The 26,014-nt window shown below is 32.3% G+C and overlaps 1 protein-coding gene and 1 pseudogene across 1 annotated transcript; one reads left to right on the top strand and one right to left on the bottom strand.

Moving 5' to 3' along the window:
- Window positions 1–11,965: 11,965 nt before the first annotated feature.
- On the top strand, window positions 11,966–16,041 carry LOC106028953 (olfactory receptor 6C6-like; annotated as a pseudogene).
- Window positions 16,042–20,818: 4,777 nt separating this feature from the next.
- LOC100718518 (olfactory receptor 6C6-like) lies at window positions 20,819–24,727 on the bottom strand. The gene is made up of 2 exons (XM_063255576.1): window positions 24,713–24,727; window positions 20,819–21,889 (listed from the first exon to the last, which is right to left on the bottom strand). The coding sequence occupies exons 1-2, from the start codon at window positions 24,725–24,727 to the stop codon at window positions 20,819–20,821; spliced, it is 1,086 nt and encodes a 361-aa protein (XP_063111646.1).
- Window positions 24,728–26,014: the final 1,287 nt, after the last annotated feature.

Raw genomic sequence — 26,014 nt, 5'->3', positions numbered from 1 at the left:
TTGCAGGATATATTATATTAACCTACTTTGATTTTCTATTAACTTGATTTGAAACCCTGTATTACTCTCACCATCTTGTTTTGACTGATGTTCCTCTATTCTGTTTTGCTTGATAGTACCAGGTTCAAAAGTTTAGGCAACAGCTGTGAAGACAGTGGGATTCATTATGATGCCCATTCTGGTTGACTATTATCTACTTTTGAAGACCTGTAATGTCTCCAATGTTTTGGTTTTGTTGGTTTTGTTCTTTACTATTTTGTTCAATTTTATTATAACTGATGATATAGGCAATTCTATTTGAGATAGTGGGAGGCATTATGGTAACCATTGTTGATCACCTTGTGTTATGTTTTTACATTCTATTATGTCCACACTTTTGATTTGACTGATTCTGTTCTGTTATGTCACATTTGGTTTTACTCTCTTCCAAAAAAGTAATAAGAACTGTGGGAGTAATAAAACACAAAATGTGTAATAGTCATTGTACAAAAGAGAGGAAAAGAAAGTGCTCTAAAACGATATAACTGCATGTATATTTAAGTGTATTAGATAGACAATGATATTACTGAGTTTTGTTGGATCATTGAACAGAACTGTTTGCAGTCTCACTGTTTGAATGTCCACTTTATATGCTTTAATTTTGTAACTTGAACAAATATTTCTAAGATGACAATATGTAATCCATTAACTAGTGATTTCCCACTATTTATTTTTTTCTGAAATTCTGTATAATTTGTATCCTTTTTCTGCTTTTTTTTCTTTTTCTCCTTAAATAAAATTTAAATAAATAGCTGTCCATATGTTCACATATATTGAAATCAAATAATAGAAAACAGACTCTAACTAATCAAAACCAAGAATAAAAGCATTATTGAACTTCAAATCCAGATGATAGGAAATCAACAATGGCTACCACAACATCTCATTTTCTTCTAAGTATCTGTTGATAACATCACGTGTAATAAAATCAATTTTTGTAACTCTTTAAAAGACATGTATAAATCTATACATGTACACCTATCTTTCTTGCAGAGGAAAACAAATAAACTTTTCTTGCTTTATATTGAATTTTCTATATTTTTATGAAGTGGAAATAGTGCTTTGAATTCACTTACATATTTTGTGTAGACATGCATATGTGTGTGTGTGTGTGTGTGTGTGTGTACTTACGGTATGATTTAATTCTTTTCCAAAATACATATTTGCTCCTCTGAGTTTCTCTTTCAATACTGATTTAGTTATATACCAAAATTTTAACTTTTGTGTAGTTGAAAATTTTTACATTTTCCTTAATACTGTGGCTTTTATGTTTGGTTGAAGCCCACTATATAATTTCAAGTATCAGCAGTATTTTTAGAAAGAAAGGAAGCAGAGTTGCTTCTCATTCCCAGGAATGCTTATGAGTCAGCCTAAGAGAACACGCCATATTGAAAAAGTATGAAACCCCTTAAAGAGGGGGCAGTTGGAATCCACTCTTAGCTCACTATTCAGTGCCCACTGCATCTCTGTAATATCTTTCTTTTCACTATGACTGGTTTCAGGAGAACATTATCTGAGATCAGAACACTATTAATTGTCCTAACTAACACTATGGGTTCCCATGGAGAGAAAAGGACTGGGATCAAAAAAATCACTACAGAGCAAAATGAATGAGTAGGTGTTTGATCACTTCTGCTCTGCCCTCCCCCCTAGAACACAACTGAAAGTGTCTCATTAGAAGACCAAAACAAAATATTTAGCACCCTTGCTCAGAGTAATATAGCTGTAACCTAATAGAGTTCTGCCTGCAGACAGAATCAGAGGCAGACTTCGTGTACACCTGGAATTTTCAGTGTGTATATTTGCATGTGTGCATGCTTGCATGTGTGCATGTGTGTGTTTCATCTGGTGTATTTTGTTTTATTTTTCTGCTTTCATCATAAACATAGTCATATATATACATACATATACATAGGTGTGTGAGTTTGTATGTGTGTGTATGTGTATGTTTGTATATCTGAAACAGAATAATAAGGCTTTTAAGTTGTACACTCATGATTACATTAGGTGTAAACACCATCAAAAATTGTGTACTGAGGTTTCAGAGATAAGTTTTTATCATCTTATCAATTGGTTTTGCTGTCTAAATGTTCCTCCAGTCACCAGTTAAGCTTCTTTTCATCTTCTCGTTATCCCTTCCTTCTCAGTTAACCTCTCAAACACCCTACCCTCTCCATAACAGTTATAAAAATAGTGTCATGAAAAATAAAGATTTAAATGTTAAAACAAATTTTACATTATATGATAAATATCTTTGGTTCTGTAAATAGTCTTAGAGATGACATTTGGCCTCTCTTTGCAGTATGGTGTTCAGGACTGTCCCTATGATGAGGAGTAGAAGAATTTTTAAAAATCTAGGGAAATGATTCAATATTCAATAAAGTGAGACATACAATGATGTGAACAGCCTATGCCAAAAAACCATCTGTCCAATATATACCAAAATAGTGTGACTAGACAACACATAGGCTAGGAGAAAATATTTGCAAATCATCTATTGATAATGCTTTAATATACAGAGCATATAAACAACTGAAACAACTCAAAGCCAAGAGAACAAATAAGCAAACTGAAATTTGTTAAACAAGTTAAAGAGACACTTCGCAAAAAACACATGTGCAAATAGTATTTCATGAAAAACATGGTCAACATCAGAGAAACGCTAGTTAAAGCCACAATGACATACGACCTCATATTTATCAAAATGTCTTTTATAAAAAAATGATTCATGATAAATGTTTGAAACCATGTAGAGAAAAGTGAAGCAATGTACGTCGTTACTGTGAATATAAATTAGTGCAGCCATTTTTCCACTAGTATGTAAGTTTCTCTTAAAACTAAAAGTAGAATTACTGTATATCCAACAGTTATACTTCTGGCAACATATCCAAAGGAATTGTTATCTGTATGTGACAAGGACATCTACACATTCATGTTCATTTCACAATTATTTAGAATAGATTAAAGATCGAAGTAAGTTCACTGTACCTAAACAGATGGTAATATGAAGAAAATGTAGATATATAATGAAATACTGTACAACCTTTAAAAAGAAATAATTATGCCATTTGTGGTAATGTAGATTTAAATGGAGGATGTTTTATGGAATAAAATGCATGGGACACAATCAGAAAAAATGTACAACTTCACATATATTTGAAATCTAAAAAAGTCAATTTCATACAAAGAGGGCATACAAAGGTGATTACCAGAAACTGGTGGTAAAGAGGAGGAAATGGAGAAAGGAAAGATGTACAAAGTGTACAATGTTTCATGTGGGCTGCAGAGAATAATTCTGATGATCAATGTCATTGCACATTAATGTTAGTTATTAATACAGCATTGTATAATTTAAAGAAGCTAAAATAATAGATTTTAATGCTCTCACTAAACATAAAGGATAAGTTGGAGAAATAGATATTAGTTTGATTAATCTTTCCATTATACATACATGTTTCAAAATATCACATTGTACCACATAAGTATTGAGAATAACAGACGTTAATTACTTGTCAATTAAAATAAATACATGAATAGTCACAATTAAAAAATGAAAATATTATAAAAATCAGGAAAAAATAGTGGCATAAAAGAATAGAGTTCCAAAAACAATACTAAAGGAAATTGATAAAAACATGATACTAATAAAGTAAGTTTTGCTTGTAAAATAACAATACTTTTCTGGAAATATATAAATAAGTTACTAAATTGAAAAGAATGTATTTGAAATCATAATATTGACATAAAATATATGCAAGTTCATTCAAGAGTGTTAAAACAATTATGTCAGCTAAAAGCAATTCAACTTGCAGGCAACTTGTAAGAACTGACTAGACATGTGGGAAATTATTTACATATTTATTCCTTATACTAATCAGACTTTTCAAAAATGTATTTCATAGTAAAGTACTAGATAAATAAGTGATTACATAACTAAATAGTGAGATATTCTACAACTTAAAGAAATTTAAGAACTGAAAGAATGAAAATACTAGAAAAAAAAACACAGAAGACAGTATAAAATACCAGTATATGCCAAGGTTTTAATATGACTGCAAAACTACTGGGAAGAAGGAAAACTAGACAAATAGGATTATATAAGATTTAAATTATTATGCATGGCAAGCGAAATAATACTCAGAATATTTAAGAAATTCAGAAATCTCAACAAGAATGAAAACAAATGTTTCTGTTAAAAAGTGACAAACTAGGGGCTGAGGGTTTAGCTCAGCGGCCTAAGCACCTGCCTTGCAAGCAGGCAGTCGTGAGTTCGATCCCTGGTACTGATAAAAATGAAAAAAACCAAAAAAAAAAAAAAAGGTGACAAACTATCTGAATGAATATTGTTTAAAGTCATACAAATGACCAAGGAATATGAACAGTGTTCAATAGCATTAGAATCAAGTAAATGTACATCAAAAACACAGCAGGGCATCATGGGACTCCAGTTAAGAATGGCTATTTCAAAAAAAAACCTGCTTGGAAAAGAGAACCTTCATATGCTATAGATGAGAATGTAAATTAGTGCAGATATTATTCAGAAAACTATGGAGGTCCTTCAAAACATTGAAAACAGATTTACTATTTATCCATGTATTGTACTTCTAGATATATATACTAGGAAATAAAATCAGAGCACCAAAAATATATCAGCAGCATGACATCTATAGTGCCACTGTGCAAAATATGTAAGCTACAGAATCAATTTAGGTGCTCATATGGATGAGTAAATAAAAGTTGACATACCTATTCACACACATTGGGCTATTATCCAGGAATAATGATAATTTGTAGCAAAATGGAGAAAACTGGAAGATGTTATATTAAGTGAAACAAGTCACCCACAAAAAGACAAGTACTGTGATACAACTCCTAAACGTGGGAGCTAAGGAAAGCTGCCATTAATGCAGAATAGTAATGTTACAAGTCTTGGAGGTTTACAGGAGGGTTGACAAGGAAACATGGATTTCTACAGAAAACAATTATCATTTTAAATAAGAAACTGATCAACACAGATTAGCAGTGACCTTTTACTGAGAATGTCGTGCAGTCCACCAGCATTATCAATACCTCAAACAAGATCAATGCCTGCCCTTTTGCAAGAAATGAGCTCATCAACTTGAAACTCTTCTGAGGACTCAACAGCATTTCTTTCCAAACCTTTTACAGTGGGTTTTATTTTGGGGTACATTTTAGCACCTTTCCATATCTTCTAAATTCTAAACCACTATACCCAGAATAGACATCCGTTTTATGATCTGTGTGGAAATTACTCTTTAAACTTCTAACATGGGGAATTCTTCTAATTGCCAATCACTCTGACGTCGAAGTAATAAAATGTAAAGCAATTTTGATAAACAGATTTCTTTTTTCCAGAAAGTAGCACTATTCTCAGTCTTAGTGAAACCTGAGATTATTCAGAAACATTAATTATGTGGCCCACAAATAGATTCTTGCACAGTTTAGTAAACAAAAAAATTCTTCTGAGTTTTCAGAGCAAAAAATGTTTAAATGTAGAAGCAAAGAGTATAAGACATCAGACGCCTTTTATGAATGACAGGGTGTGCATATGACATGTGCAAAGTGCTGAGTATATGTGAAATACTGCTTATGTATCTCAAGGATAGCAAGGAGACAGATTCAGGGGACATGAAATGCTTTTACAATTACAGAAAATGCCTATGGAACGTTCCACTACTCTGTACTGTCCCTCACACAAGGTATAGGAACATCCCAAATAAAATATCAAATGCTTCTTTCCAATAAGAGAGAAAATATTTCATTTTCAACAAGGGAGAGTAAATGGATATATCTGTTCAACTTCTAATCTCAGTGATGTTTAGTCTCTGAGTTTAAAATCACTTGATATATCCTTCCAAGTGTAAGTTCTATGCTAGGTTTAGACTCCCACTATTTTAAAGCTTGGGACCTTAGAGGTAACTTGATTGAAATGATTATCTTAATGAAGCAATATAAGTGGCATTTTCTGAAGAAAGAAACAAAAATATTGGGGAAAATATCATAATTTAATAAATAGGAAAACAACTTGTATAACAGTGTAATTTTTTTTCCTTTTTTTTTTTTTTTTTTTTTGGTAGCTGGCGTCAAACTCATGACCTTATACTTGCCAGGTGCTTGTGGAGCTAAACCTCCAGCCCCTAACAGTGTCATGTTTTACTCAGATATAGCAAATGTGTGTGTATGTGTATGTTCTGTCACACGCAATTATGTGATTATTTACTAAGGACTAATAATGTGTCCATTTGATTATTACTAGATTAAGGACACAATTCTTAATTATCAAGTGTAGTTGCTTCACTATCTTTCTACTTCAAAAATTTTATTCTTGGGCTTTCTTAGAAACTGATTTTAAGAATATTGGAGATTTGTCATTAGAAAACAGTATATTAAATAAGCATTGCAATGATAGCATCAAAAATGTCTTAGAAGCTCTGGGTCCAAACTGTGCATGGCATTTATTTCACTAGGCCACAATTACTTTTCATTAATATTTTAGTTAATTGACTTTAGTTGAGGAAAGGACCCAAGGAATGCAGAACACTCACCAAAGGCTGGGAGTTCAGTTAGAATTACTAAAAAATACAATAAATTCACAGCAACAAATCAAATTGGGGGTAGAGATCAAAGTCTCAAAATACTTTAACATACATTTATTTTTACCAAACTTTTTCATTATTATAATATGCAGCAACTATGCCAGACAAGGTGGTGCATATTTGTAATCACAGCACTCAGGAAGCTCAGGTAGCAGTGTCACCCTGAGTTTGTGGCCATCCTCGGCTACATAATGAGATCAAGGCCAGACAATGAGAGCTTGTCTCAAATAAATAAAAACTAGTATCTAACTGTTATTGTATGTCTAACCAGTGTCTGCATATGCACCAAGTTATCACCAGTACTACTTAAACCATTCAATGTTTCTGACATAAACATTGTCAAAAATAAAACAACTGGTTTATCTGTGATTGGATCATGTTACAAGACATTAAAGAGCAATAACATTAGGAACAATGGTCCATAGAAGTGTCACTTGAATTTTTTATGTTTATTATAATGGATGTTTTTCATTGGAAACCACATTAAAATTTGACATCTTTCTAGTCAGTGAAAGTGCACACCCCCCAAAAAAAACTGTAAAAGAAAGAAATGGTCAAAAAGAGATTTAAAATTGCTCTGAGTACAATATTTATATGTGTGTATTTCTTGAGTTCATTCTTCAGAAAGGTGGGCTATTTAATACTTAGGAGGAAAAAAAGAGATTCATACTACTCATATAAAACATGTGTGTTTATAATAGTGGATTCTTTTGGGAACAAAGTCTTGAAAGCATAATGTATACACACTTCTCAGTCATAGAACTAAATATTCACAACTACAGGAATAAATACTGAAATGGATTCATTTTATTCAGGTTAAGTAATGGGTTGTGAAAAAAGTTTTACTCATAACTTTTTTAGAAGCACATTTAATGACATTCTTCTGTGAATATGTTCTTGGAACATTCAGTGGAAGTCTTCCACTCTGTGATTAATATCATTTTATTTTATAATCACTAGGTAATTTTTAAAAGATATATTTGTGAAGGGTTAGCTGCTTACAAAAAAAAAGACTCCTTAGTATCAACTTTATTCAATCGCTTGTGAATAGGGAATGCATTTTCCTTAACTATATGAATCTAGAGAGTAATGAGGTTTGGGAAGGTGTTTTAAACAGTATCCCCTAAGAAATTAAATTCTACTTTTTTTCAAAATTTTTTTTAAAAATGTGATCATAACCCACGAGAGTCCCACTAAACTTTGTCATCAATAATGAGTCAAATAATTTGACTATATGTTTCCTTTTGCTTACTTTAATAATCCCCATCAAAAATTTTCCTCACTTCAGACACTCTTAACCCATTATTCTTTTCATTTTTAAACTTTTTTTGAAGGTAGTAAAATATGACAGAACAAGACAGAAAAAAGCCAGTGAAGACAATACAGTGAAATTGGTACAGAACTTCACAGAAGGATACCAGAATAATAGTAATAGTTACCATAGCATATCTCGTTATCTTCACAATAGTTGTCCATTCAATCAGGTATAGCAAAATCAAACCAAAAACAGAGCATTATAAAATCTATCAAAACAAAATATTGAATAGAGCAAAACAGAACAAAGCAAAACAGTGAAAACAATATTTGCCTTCAAAGAGGTGATACTAGGAAATCCCCCGTGTTTGCTATATTGCATATGGTCATCCTCCCAAGAGATGCTCAGACCTCTGGCTCCTGTTGCTGATGGGGGAGGCAGGAAGATAGGATATTTGACTCTCAGCCCGTGTACTAGCAGGCTCATGGGAGATGCTGACTAGTTGTCTTCCTGGCTCGCCCGCCACTTGCTCAAGCCACAGCTGCTTACCAGGGAAGGTGGGCAGGCTGCCTTCTTGCTCAGCACCCTAAATTCCAACATGGCTGAATCTCAGGAGGCATTGACTGGTTCTCTTCCTGGCTCACCTGCTGCTCGCTTGAGTCACAGCTGCTTACCAAGAAGATGAGGGAGTTGTTTTCTTGTTCAGCACGCCAAGTTTCAACATCTCTTTTTTATTTTTGAGACATTCTTTTATGAAAGTTTTTAGATGCTCAATCACAACTTTCAAAATGTCCTCAGTCAATTAAAAATATTTACCAAAATGATCATTTTTGATTATAAGGGATAACCAGAAGTCACAGGGTGCCAGATCTAGACAAGGACACCTTGTAATATTTTCATGACCCCGACTTTCATTGCATGGAACTGCAACAGGGAGGGACATATAAACTCCAGGTCACACCCCAGAGCCCTACCTCTTGTGACCAAACCATATCTCTAACAACACATTTATATCACAATTCTTCATTGAATTAATCTCCAGAGCACCCAAGATCTAGTCATCTTCCAAAACTCCCACAACTAAACACATAAGACTTTGGAGGGATATTCTGTACCTAAACCATGACATCTTTTCCCTGAGTTCTGAAAGATTCATGTCTATTTCTTTATGTAAAATGCATTTTTCCCATCTCTAAAAGTCACCAAAGTTTATAGTTCCACTATTACTGAAACTCTTTTCTGAGACTCAAGTTGAATTTTAACTGTGAGCTCCTATAAAAATCAAAAAGACAGTTAAATACCTGTAACATACAACACTGCAGGATAAACATTCCTATTCTGCAAGAGAGAAATCAGAGAATAGAGAGCAACAGAACCAAAGCAAGGTTGAAACCCAGTCAGGCAAATGTTAAATCTTAAAACTTCACATCTAGCACCCATAACAAGTTGTGGCAAGATGTGAGTTTCATAGGAGATGGTGGTTCTCCTTCTCTATGACATTGCTGATTGCAGTTCCCATAGCCTCTTTTGGGTTGGCTTCCCTGAGTGCCTACAGCTTCTCTTAGCAAAGGTTCCATGTTTCTTTCATCCTCAACGTCCTAGGGTTCCATTTTTGGCTTCACTCATGTAGCTTTAATACTACTCTCTCAGCAGCACAATACCTAACATCTCAGGCTTTCTGCTAGAATTAAGATAAAACCTCCATGAACCCAAAACTTGCATTCTTCATGTTTGAAAAAACAGCATACTGTGGGTGATATGAAGGCCTGCTAATTGCTTGAGCAGGAGTCAGGCCCTCTTGCATCATGGAACTCAAAATATAAGAATGACTGAACATTGTGAAGCAAATTTGGAGGGACCAATCTCCTTGGTGACCCTTTTATCACAGGGAACCCTGGGGCTTTTTTCTCAAATGAAAGCTTTGTGATTTTGTATCTTTTAAATTTGAAAAGAAAGGGGTCTTGTTGATTACTGAGATGCTTTTTGATTTGTATTTCCTATTGTCTTCATCTAAAGTATTTGGCTTCTTTTTAATGTTAAATTTTACAAAACTATATTCCCCTTTGTCTCACCTTTATAGATGTTTTCTTTCTAATGAAACTCCAAACTTCAAATATGTTTTCTGCTTCTGATACTCATTGCATCTTGGTAAGCAGTACTTGTACTACAGCCCAAACTTGAGAGTAGCTTGAAGTTTCCTTCAAAAAATTCGTTAGTTCAATATGCTTAATTTCAGCTTTCCAAATTTTGTCTCAAGTTCAAATGACAATGGTGTTTTTGTTCTCAACTGAAACTTCCTGAGTCTGACCTTTATTCTTTGCATTCCAGTCTGCATTCTGATCCCTGAACTTCAAAAATATTCTCCTATCAAGTTTGATAGTCTAGATTTCTCTAACCAGCATTTCCATACTTTACAAACTCCTCCCACCAACTGGTTTCAAAGTTTTCTGAATCACATTGTCCATTACAGTCTTGGCAATGAACCCAGTTCTCTTGTACTGAAATCTGTTTTAATTACTATCTCCTCACTCGTTCAAAATAACTGACATCAAAAATTTAAAGGAAAAGAGGTTTACTTTGGCTCACAGTGACAGTCCATACCATCACAGTTCCAACTGTTGACTCATTCCAACACAGAAACAGTACAGGAGAAGGGCCAGAAGACAGAATACTGCTCACATCATGACCAAATTGATATTATCCATGAGATAATTTTTTTTTTTCATATTGACTTAACAGTGCTTTATTGCCTAGTATGTTTTCTTATTTGGAGAAAGATCAGCCTTCTGATGAGAAGGATGTGTTTTCATGTGCTCCACTATTGCAGATAACTATTAAGTCCCTTGGAAGTTTTTCTTCAGTTATAATACTTCCTTGATGAATTTTGTCTAGTTAATCTATTTGTGACAATGGAGTATTGAAATCCCCAGTATATTTGTGTTTATTTTTGTCTCATTTCCTCTGTGAAGCTTGATAAAATTGGGTGCATTATTGTTTAGTGTAAATATGTTGATAATTGTTATATTTTCCTCTGTAATTTTTCCATTAACCAATGTGTAGTGACCTTCTTTGTCACTCTCATCAGTTTTGGCTTGAAGTCCACTATATGTGAAAATAGGATTCTTACTCCTGCATGTATTCAAGATCCCATTATATGAGATGTTGCTTTCCATCCTTTGGGTTTTTTAGTCTATGAATTTCTTTTTTGGGTTAAATGTGTTTCTTGGATAAATTCTATCATTTATTTTTTCTTCTTGATCCATTCTGCCAATCTATGTCTTTTGATTAGGAATTGAGATCACTCACATTGAGATTTATTACTGAAAGATATTAACATATTCCTATCTTACATTATTTTCCTGTTGCTGACTCTCTTTCCTTTGCTTCTATTTAACTGCTCAAACTACAAGGCATATGCCTTCTATTACCCCTTTTGTTATTGCTAGCTTCACTACATAAAAACAAATAGCCAAATTATTGAAAAGATACTCAAATCATGAATCACCAGAAATGAAATCCAAACCATTAATGAGCTACCATCTTCAACCCATTAGTATAGCTACAGTAAATACCAAAGACACATTTGCCAGGATATAAAGATGTTCAAACACTTGCACTTTGTCAGTGGGAAAGTGTGGCAGTGTAGTCATGGAATGCAACATTATGAAAGATGCCTAAGAATTGAAAATAAACTCTCATATGACTCATCAATTATATTTCTAGGTTTATATCCAAATGAATGCAAATCAGGATGTTGAAGAGGCAGCTTCAGTCTCATATCCTATGCAGCCTTAGTCACAATAGCCATAAATGGGAACAATTTGAATGACCACCAACAGAGGACTGGATATAGAATATGAGATGATGTAGTGTATACACACCATGGAGTATCATTCTGCATTTAAAAGTGGAAATTCTGCCATATGCAGCAACATTAAATACTATATTAAGTTGAGTGAAAAAAATAGCAACTGCATGATTCCAATCCTATGAAGTATCTAAAATATTCAGATTCATACAAGTAGATTTGAATGTTGATTACAACTCTTGATGGATGGGTAAGAGAGCACTCATTTTACAATAGGTATAAATTTTCTGTAAGTAAGGTAAGTTCTGGTTCTTTTCTCCTCAAGATGATGTCTCTGTTGAACCACAGTCTTGTGATGCAAAAGATCTAGGAGGACAGATCTCATGTTGTGTTTTTTTAAAAATCATTTTGTTTTATTGAGACAGGGTCTCATTTATAAAATGTTCAGGCTGGTCTTGAACTCACTAGGTAGCACATGCCAGTCTTGAACTCATGGAATTCTTACTGCCTCAACCTCCCTCATGCTGGGATTACAGGCATGTGCCACCATACTTGGATTTCTTTCTTTCTTTTTTAGTAATTTAATTGTCACAAAAATTGATCGAAATCAATTTTGTATTATGGCAGCTCCATTTAGCATTTTAAATATTCCTAATGTAACTGATAAAATGTACTATTTTAAATTTATATCTACCTATCTCCACAAGGGGTAGTATCCATATTATCAGCAGTTCTAGTACTAAATTCTCTTCTAAAATGTTGATTTAAAAGGAGGCAAATTGTATGCAAATATTTTTGTTGGAAAGAAGATTGCTTTTTAATTAAATGGCAAGGCTCATGTTTGGTGAACTTGGAAAACATGTAAGTGTCCAATATTTCCAAAATCAAAATTTAGTATTTTCCAGAATTAGTCCAGACCATGCATTGTTGATACTCCTGTTAAATATTTCATTCATTTTTCTAAATCACATAACGTTACTGCTCTGGAATACTTCCTCTTTGGTTTTCACTTGAAGTAAACAAGCATGATTTCTTTTATTACCAACACTGAAATCCCCACAGGAGACTTTGTTTTTGTTTTGTTTCAACAGATTCTCTTGATCTGGTAGTAAAGTGGAAGACAGGCACACATTAAAATTATTGACATCTGAGTCCTAAGCTCTTAAACTGTATATGAACTTAAAGCAGTATGAAAATGTTTTACAGAGCTTAACTGTGAATATAATCCCTCTCCCTACAAATATTATTGGTTACAAATCTCATTAAATAATGAAAAACGATTATGAGTTATTTAAATTTTCATTACTTATATTAGTATACATGTCTTCCACACACACATATATACACAGGAAGAATGAATATTAGATCAAATAAGGTAAGTCTACTATAATTTTAAATTAATTTATAACTAAGGAACTAAGCAAATAATTAAATCCAAATCAGGCAAGTTATATTTGGATTTTTCAGTTGCATGTATTTATGAATTTTTAAAAAGTAGTTATGATTACTTTCATAGCTAAATATTATTAGTTAATATGTTTTATTCACCCAGGGTTGCATCTATGTTTTATTTTCTCTAATCGTCTTAATGAATTAATTGTTACTTTAGGAGCAAAGAATCCTGAGTTCTTTTTCTCTTGATTTTGAAATAATAGAATCCTAGAATGGTCTCTTGAGACTCCAAGATTTCAAAAATAGTTTAAATCAGAAGAGAGAAAAAATCAGTTACATAAATGGGATAGAAGTACATATTTTTACTATTGTTGTTTTAAAAGAAAAAAGAATAAAATCAATGATACAAAATTGCAAACCAGAGTAATAGGAGATTAGTACTACTTAAAATATTGCATATTGTTCTCTCCAAAATAGCTATTCAAATTTCAAGATTGGATACAAGAAATTGATCAAGCAATCGAGCAATGAAAGTACAAACTGTTTTTTTCAATGAACTAAAAGAGATTAGTGATATAATTAGCTATCTTCTACAGACTCAGACACACATTTAAATGTATGCAATAATCTTCTCCATTCATTTTTTTTCTTTTTCCTTATCCCAGTTGTTCTGTCTTTTTGAGCAGTTTCTTTCTGCTCAAATGGAAATGCACTTTTTTTTAATAACAAAAGCTTGTGACTGTTTTGTAGCTAAAGCATGCAAGTCTTCAATTTTCATTAAAAATATTAAAACTACTCACTAACATCTATCTTAGAAAATCATATTATATAAGTAAATTATTATTGTTTTTAAAAATTAGCTTATAGAACTAATACAAGGAAATGAAAGCAATATTTACGAGAATGCAAAATAATAAAGATCACAAAAGAATGTTTTAGCAATTCATTTTTAAAGGCCCACAAATAGTGTAAATAATGAAATACATTGAATTATTCAATATATTACATGGAAACAGTACAAAGATGGATTAAATAAAATTATACACAGAAGAATTCTGAAGTAGTATCTGTTCTGCGATACTTAAAGGTTTTGGAAAGAATGTGAGAGAAATACATATTATAAAGAGTGTCCAAATGATGCAGATATGTAAAACAATACATGTTAAAAAGATTAAGAGGAAAATACAATATTTTAACTAAATATGTGTTTCTTTGATTTGGTCATGTTTTGTTTTGTTTTATGTATGCTGTGTGATTTAAAGATTCTACTCTTAAATACAGAAAAACGAAGCATGAAAATTGGTTTAAAAAACAATGATATATTCCCTGTGCACAGTAAACTTTCAAAACTAATTAAATATGAATTTAACTATTAGAAATATATACATCCTCTGTCACTGACAGCATCAGAAGTGTAACATAACCTTAAATTCTAACTTTGAAGCATCAACCTGATACACATTTCAAAAACTGAACCAACTCAATGGAAGTTGTGTAGATATGAAAAAAACTAATAGTAAAATGAATTTTAGATAATTGATTTATCGTTTAAATTATATGTGCATATAAGAAACCACTTGGAAATAATAATTTTAAATGAATAATAACCAAAAATACATATTATTCCAATTCTGGAGGAAAAATTTTTAAGGACATTAAAGAAAACACACAAAAGTATACTCTCAAATCAACCTATAGTATATTATTACGCGTCATTTGAAATTTCAGGCTAGAAATATCATTTGCAAATGGATAAACATGAGAGCATATATTTTTGTTTTTATATATACATACATATGAGTGCATATATTCTAATTTTTATTCTTCAATTCTGTAGATTTGATTAGGCTCATAAAAGAGAAATGAAAAAATCAATCAATAATAGAGTTCATGCGGCTGGGGATTTAGCTCAGTGGCATAAGCACCTGCCTTGCAAGCAGGTGGTCGTGAGTTCGATCCCTGGTACCAATAAAAGTTAAAAAAAAAAATAATAATAATAGAATTCATCCTCTCAGGACTGACAGGTAACCCACACATGCAAATTGTGGTTTTTCAATTTCTATTTCTAAACTACACGTTGAGCCTGGTGAGTAACTCAGTACTTATCCTTGTCACTTCATTAGATTCTCATCTTAAGACACCAATGTATTTCTTCCAATGAAATGTCTCCTTTTTGGAAAGCATACTTACAACAGTGTGTATTTCTAGATTCTTGGTAAGCATTGTGATTGGAGATAAAACCATTTCTTAAAATAGCTGTGCAGCACAGTTATTTTCTGTTCTTTTACTAGGAGTTACAGAGTTTTACCTCTTGGCTGCCATGTCTTATGAGTGCTATGTTGCCATCTGCAAACCACTGCATTATCCAGTTACTACGAATAGCTAGCTACCAACTTGTACTACCAACTTGTGCTCAGGTCTCGGGCCACTGGATTCTTAATTGTCCTTGCCCTTTTGGCCATGGAATTGAAACTTCATTTATGTGTTTCATATATTATTGATAATTTCATGTGCGACACTTCCTCTATCCTGCAGATATCTTGCACATATACACATGTCCTTGAAATGACTTCTTTTGTGTCGGTTCTGGTGACTCTAGTGATCACACTGGTATTAGTGATTCTATCTTACAGTTACATAATTAAGACCATTCTAAAATTACCTTCTGGACAACAAAGGACCAAAGCTTCCTCTGCCCGTACTTTCCACATGATTGTTGTTTCTATGTCATATGATAGCTGTATCTTTGTGTACATAAAACCATCTGCAAAGGATAGAGTGTCTTTTTGAAAGGTCTAGTAGCATTGCTGTATACTTCAGTTATCCTTTCACTAAATCCCTTCATTTATACTCTAAGAAACCACTAGGTAAAAGAAATCTCCCATTATTCATTACAAAAGATTTTATGCTTTCTAGAAAATTTGATTTAATTGTATGTTTAAAAATACATTAATTTTGTTTTGGTTTATCTGGGCTAAGCTTTTGAAATCACTCTACAGTATTTTTAATAATTAATTATTAGTGGCCTGGTTTACTGAATTGTAATATTTTACTGTTACCATTTTCAACACAATCTTCAGTGCTTAAAAATATCTATTTGAGAGGCTGGGGATTTAGCTCAGTGGCATAAGCACCTGCCTTGCAAGCCAGGAATCATGAGTTCGATCCTGGTACTGATAAAAAAAATCAATTTGAAATGTCTCCCCACAAAACAAAATCCTCACACTGTATAACAAATGAATGAATGTTCTCAAATCGCAGGCCTTAAAACTGAGCTCATTCCTTTTCCCAGCAACTCTATCAGGATCATTCCCTAATTAAGTTACTTAAGTGAGTTATAGACTCTTACTGTTTGTACTAAGTTTACACTTTATTCAATTTCAACTCAAGCAGTACATTCCAAGTGTGACAGAAGAAATGCATGAGTCTCAAATCAACTGTTGTTTTTTCCTCAGTCATTTTATTCTAGAACAATTTGCCTCCAAGTTGAATTTTACTATAATACTTATTATGCACCTTGATAATTGTATGCACCTTGACTTTGGGTGGCAACACACAGAAGAAAAAAAAATCTTTTTAATGCACCTTGACTTTGGGTGGCAACACACAGAAGAAAATCAAGAGTCAGAGACACACAGGGTGAATCTGGAATCATACTAAATGACAGCTAATTGTTTTCAGTGCCTGAATAGTATGATGTCAATTTCTCTATATAAACTTCTTCTCCATTTTCTGAAAGCCTGGTTTAAATCTTCATATTTTAAAACTATACAATAATCTTATTTTCACTATGAAAATGTTCTTTCTTCTAATCATTTTCCTTTGAGGAAACTCAGACTTCATGATTTCAGATAACTTTGCTTACACCATGTAAATGATTACTAATGCAAGACTAATTACTAGGGCCATCACCATATTTTCATTTTACCTTTACTTCATGTTCTTCATCATTTTTAGTATCATGTGTAGAACATTTTAAATGTATGTGCATACTTACTTGAGTTTTTGTTGACATACGAACATAATCATCATCTTTCTTTGTTCATTCCTTGACTTCATTCATTATAGACAAAAGCAGAAATATTTTCTTCTTGTCTACCACAGTATTTTTGTAGTCTCAATCTGCATTCAGCTTCTGACCCTCTCAGCTTTATGTGTTATCAGCAAATCATTACTTATTTACATTAGCATAATGTACAGATATTATTTTTGATCTATAAGACATTTTAGAATTCTTATAATTTTCTTTAAACCATAGGTTCAAATGTATACTCTGAAAATTAAAAAAAAAGAAAGAAATACAGCTGTGATCTTCTTAACATATGCAAGTATAAATGTCATTTTAATATCTGTCAGTTTTGAGAAAGATTGGTCTTGTACAGCCTGAGTTTCTGGTAATGAAACAGTTAGTAGCAGATCTGTAGCTCTCTCTGTCTTTAGGGGCAGCCAAAAAGATTTTACTTAATGAGACTTCCTTATGTTGCTCTTCAAATGGAAGCTACTGGATGAAAGACAACCAAGATTCTAAGGTGTCTGTAAATTGTTTTATCATGTAGGTTTAAAGTGAGTTTTTTAAAACATGTTAGAATTGATTAGGGTTTTCAAAATTTAGAATAGTTATATTTCAAGCCTGATTAATTTTTTATTTCTGTGGTTGTATTTCACCAAATAATACCTGAAAATTTGGCTATTCGTTTAGAATATATCAACCCCAATCAACAAATCACAACATATATAAAATGCCATTCAAATAAGTCATAGCTATTAAGGTTTAAAACTTCCAGATAAAAATATACTGACATAGGGTATAAAACACAGGAAATGGACAGATTTCTAGAACTACCAAAGCTCAATCAAGAAGATACAATTTTGAATAACCCAATATCACCTACTGAAGTTGGCAATGTTATTAAAAACTTACCAACAAAGAAAAGCCCAGGCCTTGATGGAATCACAGCTGAATTCTACAAGAAATTTAGAGAAAGTTTAATGCTAATATTCCTCAAAAATCTTCAGTGAAACTGAAAAAGAAGCAATCTTCCCTAACTCATTCTTGGAGGCAAGTATTACTGTGATATCAAAACCAGACAAAGACCAAACCAAAAAGAAGAAATACAGACCAGTCTCACTACTGAACATGGCTGCAAAGATTCTCAATAAAATACTGGCAAATAGAAGGCAGCAAATGATCAGGATTATATATCATGATCAAGTGGGATTTATCCCAGGATTCAGGGGTAGGTTAACATACCGAAGTCAATAAATGTAATACACCACATTTAAAGATAAAATATAGAAATCTTTTTAAGATAAAAATCACATGATCATCTCAATAGATGTAGTAAAAGCTTCTGATAAAGTGCAGCACTTGTTCATGATAAAAATTCACAGAAACTCGGAATAGATTGTATGTATCTCAATCTGATACAGCCATCTATGACAAACCAACAGCAAACATTATACTAAATAAACAAAAACTGAAGGCCTTCACTCTAAAATCGGGAACAAGATAAGGATGTCCACTAACACAACTCCTATTCAATATAGTTCTGGAAACATTAGCCACCAGAGACGAGCAGACAAAAATTAGTAGACAAGAGAGTGAAATAAAAGGAATAAGAATAGTAAAGGAAAAACTTAAATTATCACTATTTGCACATGATACTCTACATAGAAGATGCCAAAAACTCAATCAAAAGACTATTATAGTTAATAAACAAATTCAGTAGTATAGCTGGATACACAGTCAACACTGATAAATCAATAGCACTCCTGTACACAAACAACAAACTCACTGAGAGAGAAATTATGGAAATAACGCCTTTCACAATAGCATCCAAAAAATGAAATACTTAGGAATCAGCCTAACCAATAATGTGAAAGACCAATATGATGAAAATTATACTACTCTAAACAAGGAGATTGAAGAAGATATTAGGAAATGAAAATATATCTCTTGCTCTTGCTTAGGAAGAACCAAATTTATGAAAATGGCCATACTCTCGAAACTGTTACAGAGATTCAATGCAATCCCAATCAAAGTACTGCTGATGTAACTTACAGATCTAAAGAAAACACTCCTAAAATTCATTTGGAAATAGAAGTAACTGAGAAGAGCAAAGGCAATTCTGGGCAACAAAGGCAAGGTAAAAGGCATCTCAATTCCTGACTTGAAGTTATACTACAATGCTACAACGATAAAATCAGTGTGATATTGGCAAAGAAATAGACCTGAGGATCAATGGAACGGATTAGAAGATGCACACATCTACAAAAGACACTCAGCCAACCTATATTTGACAAAGGAGCTAAACATGTTCACTGGAAGAAAGATAGCCTCTTTAATATATAGTATCGGAAAAACTGGCTTTCCACATGGCATAGAGTGAAGCTAGACCCATGTCTATCACCATCCACTAAACTAAAGTCAAAATGGATCAGAGATCTAAATATTAAAACAGAAACACTAAATCTACTGGAAGATAAGGTTAGTAGAGATCTTGAAGACATAGGGGTAGGGAGGCAAAGAGTTCATGAACAAAACACAAACTGCATGGGAAATACTTCAAAGAATCAACAACAGGGATCTCATATTATTAAAAAGTTTTTGTACTTCAAAAGAAATCACCAACAAAGCGAAAAGAAAACCCACAGAATGGGAAAGAATTTCGGCAAGCAGTCCCTCAGACAAAGGACTATATTAGAACATACAAAGAATTGAAAAATATCAAGCCCCTTAAATTCAAAGATACCCTCCAAAAAATGGGCATTTGAGATGAATACACATTTCTCTGATAAAGATACACAAATAGCAAATAAATACATGTAGAAATGTTCACTGTTACTGGTCATTTGAGAAATGCAAATTAAAAGAGCACAGAGAGTTCATCTCACTCCAGAAAGAATGGCTACAATATTGGAGGAGGGCGTGTGGGCAAAAAAGCAATGCTTTTGCATTATTGCTGGGAATGTAAAGTTGTGCAGCCACTGTGTAAATCAGTATGGAGAGTCTTCAAAAACTAGAGTTGGAAGTTTCTTTCAATACAGCTATTCCCCTCCTGGGCATTTTCCCAGAAAAACTGAAAAGGTCATGTCACAGTGATATATGTGCACTCATTTTTATAGCAGCACAATTTGTAATAGCTAAATTTTGGAAATAAGCAAAATACCCATCAATTGCAGAATGGATGAAAAATGTGATACTTTTATGCAGTATAATGTTATTCATCTACAAAAAAAGATGATCTTGAGGCTTTTATAGGTAAATAGAGGCCTCAAAGGAGAAAAGTTCTTTTTGACTTCTTTGTACATATTGTACTTCTCACTGTAGCATCTTTGAAAATTATGTTTTACTTATTCATTTTTTGTGGCTCATCATTAGTGATAATTTCTATTAGCAGACTAATTTCTAATGTAAAATTATTCATATATATTATTGATTTTCATTCACAACAATAATTATATTTTATATTGACTAGCAGGTTCTGTATTTGGCTCTGATTAGCTTATCAGTGCAAAATACTTAAAAGAAGATGCCCTGTTTAGTTGTAAGCACTTATATTAAAATAGTTTAGTATGTATGGCAGAACCATTCACTTCCATAATGTATTTAGAACTATGCTTTATGAGGTGAGAAATTTCTTGGTAAAGATATAATTTGATATTTTTGGTTGAAGAAGACAACTTTCTTCTAAAGGCTAGAAAGGTCTACTCAAACGAATAAAGCATACGGAGGCTTACTGCGCTTAATATAATATGCATTTTCAAGAAGACAAATGACATGGAAGAGCCATTGACCACTGTGTTCGTCTCATCATATTCTAATGATATATTGTTTATATCAAAGTGTTGTCTTACTGTCTTTTGAAGCACATGCTTGAGAGCTTCTTTTACCTGTTGGTTCCTTAGAGTGTAAATGAAAGGGTTGAATAAAGGAGCAATGGAAGCATTGAGCACAGCTACTCCTTTAGTTAATGTCACCCTTGCCTTTGCTGATGGCTTCATATACATAAAGATACAGCTCCCATAAGTAATAGAGACAACAACCATGTGTGAGGAACAAGTGGAAAAGGCCTTTCTTCTTTGTTGAACAGATGGGAATTTTAGAATGGTTTTGATGATAAATGTGTAGGAAAAAACTACTAATAAGAATGTGACAACAAGAGTCATCATAGCTAAGACAAAATTGGTCAGTTCTATAAAATGTGTATCTGTGCATGAAATCTGAAAAATTGGAGAAGTGTCACATAGGAAATGGTCAATCACTTTGGGAGCACAGAAATCCAACTTGAGTCCCAAGAGCAAAGGGGGAAAGATAATTAAAACTGCAGTTTCCCAGGAGCTGAGCACAAGCTGGTAGCAGACTTTGCTTTTCGTGGTGTTTGGGTAACGCAGTGGTTTGCAGATGGCAACATAGCGGTCATAGGCCATGGCAGCCAGGAGGTAAAACTCTGTAATTCCTAATAGAAAGAAAAAGAATAACTGAGCTACACAACCACTGTAGGAAATTGTTCTGTCTCCAGTGAGAATGCTTATTAAGAACCGTGGAATGCAGACTGTGGTGAAGGAGATTTCTAAGAGGGAGAAATTTCGGAGGAAGAAATACATTGGTGTCTTGAGGCGGGGGTCCAGCAGGGTGAGGACAATGATGATGAAGTTCCCCATCAGGCTCAAGATGTAACTGAAAAATAGAAACAGGAAAATCACCATTTGTAGAAAAATGTCATCTGTCAGTCCAAGCAGAATGAATTCTATCTCCCTAGACTTATTCTTCATTTCCTTTTTGTACTATCAGATTTAAATAAACTAAAACAAATATCAAAAGTAAGAAAACTTTCTTTTCATGCATAGACTTTAATATTTAGAAACTTACCAATGTATAAATATTTTATCAAATCAACTTAGAGTTCATCAAAATGAATATATCTTCAACTCCAAAAATCAGGTTTGTAAGAATGCTAGGAATTCTTTGCTTGTCCAAAATTGAGTAAGATCTCCTTGCCAATTCATAGAAAGTTTATTAGTCATTTGAAATGTGCCTCCTCAATTTTTTCCTTAATATTATAAGCATTGATCTGACTGATTTTCAAATACTGTATCTTTAAACTGTTGTAAAATTTGACACTTTCCAATTTCTGACTGTATCTAAAGTTTCCATAAATTGCATCCTGAGTTATAGGAAATGGCTTTATTTGCAGTAGCTATAGTAACTAGCAACTGAGATATACATATAGTATTATCAAAATTTGTAAAACAGTAAAATTTCAAAGAAAAACAATACATGAGGATCATACAGTGAGTATCTATAAAGTGTGACTATGACTCTGATCAGACCAAAATCTGTTAAATCACTAATTAAGAAGCTAAAAGATAAATTGAAGAATGGTGAAATGTGGGTTATTCACTGAAACTGCAACAGTAAACATTGACTCTCATATAATTTCTCACCTCTTACCGTATCTGAATACTTAAAAAATGTACAGAAAAATAACTATCATAACTACAGTGCTCCTGAATCATAGTTAGAAAAGTGATGTTTCAGGTAGCATTTAATAATGCTTATTTATGTTTCATAGATTATGATAGATAGATAGATAGATAGATAGATAGATAGATAGATATAGATAGATAGATAGATAGATATTGTATTACTAGAATTTCTCAACAGCATATTTAAGCGTTAGTTGTTCTAATATTATAATCCAGTAAGTGGAAAGTGAATAATTAAAAGACATAAAACTTGGAAAATGTACTTATATTCTGCATAATATACAACATTTGAGATGGCATATAATTTCCTGACTAATGAAAGATGACTTCATATAAAACAATCTAATTCTTATGGTATTTAGCATACATAATCAGAGAAATAAGCCTTGCCAAGGTCAACTGCCAGAATTTGTGTATCTGTGCTTTTAATTGCAATGAATCAAAGCTTTCCATACCTTCACTAAAGTGGATTTGTTTTTTAATTTTTTTATTTAATTTTATTTTTTTGCTAATCATACTGGTTTTCAAGTATTTCCAGTAACAAAGGCAATGATTTGTATGCTCCTCTTGGGAGATTATCCACCTCTAATTTTTGATTGCACTTACTTGAGTTGTCACTTTCTTCTAAATACAGTACCATTATGAACAGTTTAGTAATGTTGATAGTGCAAAAATTAACATTTTTTTAGTTATGCTTTTGAAAAACCTATGGTTGACTGAAAGAAATGCACACTAAACAATTTTTGAAGGAGAGAAATAAAAAAATGGTTTGAAAATATCTTCTGAGAAAAGAAATGTAAAGTGAAAGGAAATATAAAGGGTTATGGAAGTCCAACCAAATTACTTGAGTTCAAGGAAAGATTCAAAAATTAAAATTATGAAAATGATTTTATTAATACATAAAAAATGGAAAACAGTTGGAATAGAACATGTTTCTATTACTAATACATACTTTTTCTAAATTTCTAAAGTATATATTAAAACACAAGTATATTTTAAATCAGCAAAATCTGGAGAAAAAAGTAAATGAGCATGTAATATATTTTATACTCACAATGATAGCACTGTAGTTGAGACAAATTAGAATTGCTGAACTAATAATATTTAACTGAGGCAAACATGTAACCAACAATTATCTTTAAATCTATTGATATATATTTTATATTATTAATAATATATACTTTTTCTAATTAGTATATAATATTAATAGTATATACATACATAATTCTCAACACTTTGCATATATTATACAGACTAAGTGAAATTAAATGTAAAAAGGTGTATCAGTGCTTGCATTCAGAGAATGGAGTCATATTAATGAAGGCTATTTTAAGATTTCATTATTTTAAAGTTTTATAAAATTTCCTGTAGAAACTTTCATGCAAGGTCTAACTAGAAGTCAACTTATAGAAATTTCTTCCGAAAATAGTGAAATAATTACGAAACTCTTTTAGATTTTCTATGATCATCAAAACAGAGCCACTTTAAATTGGCATTATGTAAGAACGTGTAATCCACATTGAAGTTTTAATAAAATCCTTTTCAACCTATAAAATTATTTTTTAGAACAAACACATTCAAAATAAATACTAAGGGGTTGGGCTATAGCTCAGTGAAACAATGCCTGCCTGGTAAGCGCAAAGTCATAAGTTCAATTCCTGGTACCAAATAAAATAAATAAATATAAAAATTAATTACAAACCGAAAATACAGAGGTACCTTGGTTTATTAACTTAATATTTTCCTTGATTCTAGTCACAGCATTCATTCCATGATTCTGGAATTGAATTCATGAACTGAAATGCCACTTTAATGAGAACGTAAATGTTTCTTCCACTGTCACCCGCAGACATTTATAAAATTTGATAGCTGAGTATTTTGCTTTTAAGATGGGCCTTGAAAGGCATCAAAGACATGAAAAAGATATACAAGGTAAATGAAGCATCATAAGTCAAAAAGTAGTGGCTTAAATGTGATTCGATTGGAAACAATCTTCCTATATCTCCCACTTGGTCATTTCTGCTGAAACCATAAATTAATAGGAAGAATAGTACCCAAATGTCTGGAGTCCTTTAGCGCAATCAAATGCTTGTGAAATAATAAAATACTGACCTTTACTGAAATCATGGCAAAGCTGATAAAAATTCTTAAATATAATTTAAGCTAGAAGTCCCTCGTGTCAACTGCTGATCTGTTCTGCTTTATCAAACACCTGTACCATCTCTTCACACAACATGCGCACTAAGAAAAGCAACACAAAACATAGAATGAGATTGTATGAATACAGGGCAATTAAAGCAACTATATTTAAGTTTTTTAGATATTATAGCACATTAAAAATATAACTTAAATTACTGCCGTATCTTTTTGGTAATTGCTTACCATCACCTACAAATAAAACATTTAAAAAATTGAATAGTTTACATTAATAAAACATAAAAAACATTTAATTGTTTAACAGCTTTCTTTAACAAATTTTACACATAGACATGAGCAAACTTTTTGAACTTCAATACCTGTTCACCAATCTGGTGAACAGTGAATAGTCATGTCCATTCTTCATACTAACCATTTCTTTGTACACAAAAATATATGACTGATTTAACTGTTACTCATAAAAATTACATGGACTGATTTATGGCATACTATTAGAAAATGTATCAGTTCATGCTCTTTCTACTTTACACTGCAATTCATTTATCTAAGGAACTGTGAACCTTGCTAAATCACATACACTACAATATCACAGTTAACTCTTAAGCGTGTAGAGGATGTATGACTTCTCTGCCTTATGGGAAAAGAGCTAACAAAAACAAAATGTCCTCAGGGTAATTGAGATCCAGAGTCAACATTTCCTAGGGGATTTTAAATTTTATGTTGCAGAGGTGCTTTCTCCAGAGACATACATACAAAACTCCACCCTTTTGCTTGTTTTAAGTATGATTTAAGAGAATTCAGGAGAGAATGAACACAATTGTCTTTTGAAAACACGGATAAGTAGTTCAGGAGTTAGAAGAGAGAAGAAGCAATATTTTAAGTGAATATCAGAAGGGATAGTATAAATTGGAAAAGCCCTGTTCTATAGATCAATTGACCTCAAGATAAATATATCTTGTTACTGTGGTTTATTCACTTTACAATATATCCTTTCAAACTCAAAATTTCCAATGCATGGAAATTTCAAATTTGTTTATAGCTACATAGTCCTGCTTTGTGAGGATGTGCCATGGTTTATTTAGTCACACCTTTTTTGTTTTATGATATATTTACTTACGTGTCATACACCAGCTTCCATTATATTGATATGTCTTCTCTCATGATAATTTATAGGATCTTCAAGCAAATATAAATGTTTTATAAACGTTAACAAATTGTATATATACATTCACAATAATTAATATCCTTCAGCAAGAA

The sequence above is a fragment of the Cavia porcellus genome, unplaced genomic scaffold (assembly GCF_034190915.1).
Source record: "Cavia porcellus strain 051 isolate PalLab524CR breed Dunkin Hartley unplaced genomic scaffold, mCavPor4.1 scaffold_8, whole genome shotgun sequence".
NCBI classification, from domain to species: domain Eukaryota; kingdom Metazoa; phylum Chordata; class Mammalia; order Rodentia; family Caviidae; genus Cavia; species Cavia porcellus.
This window is presented reverse-complemented; position numbering and strand designations above follow the sequence as displayed.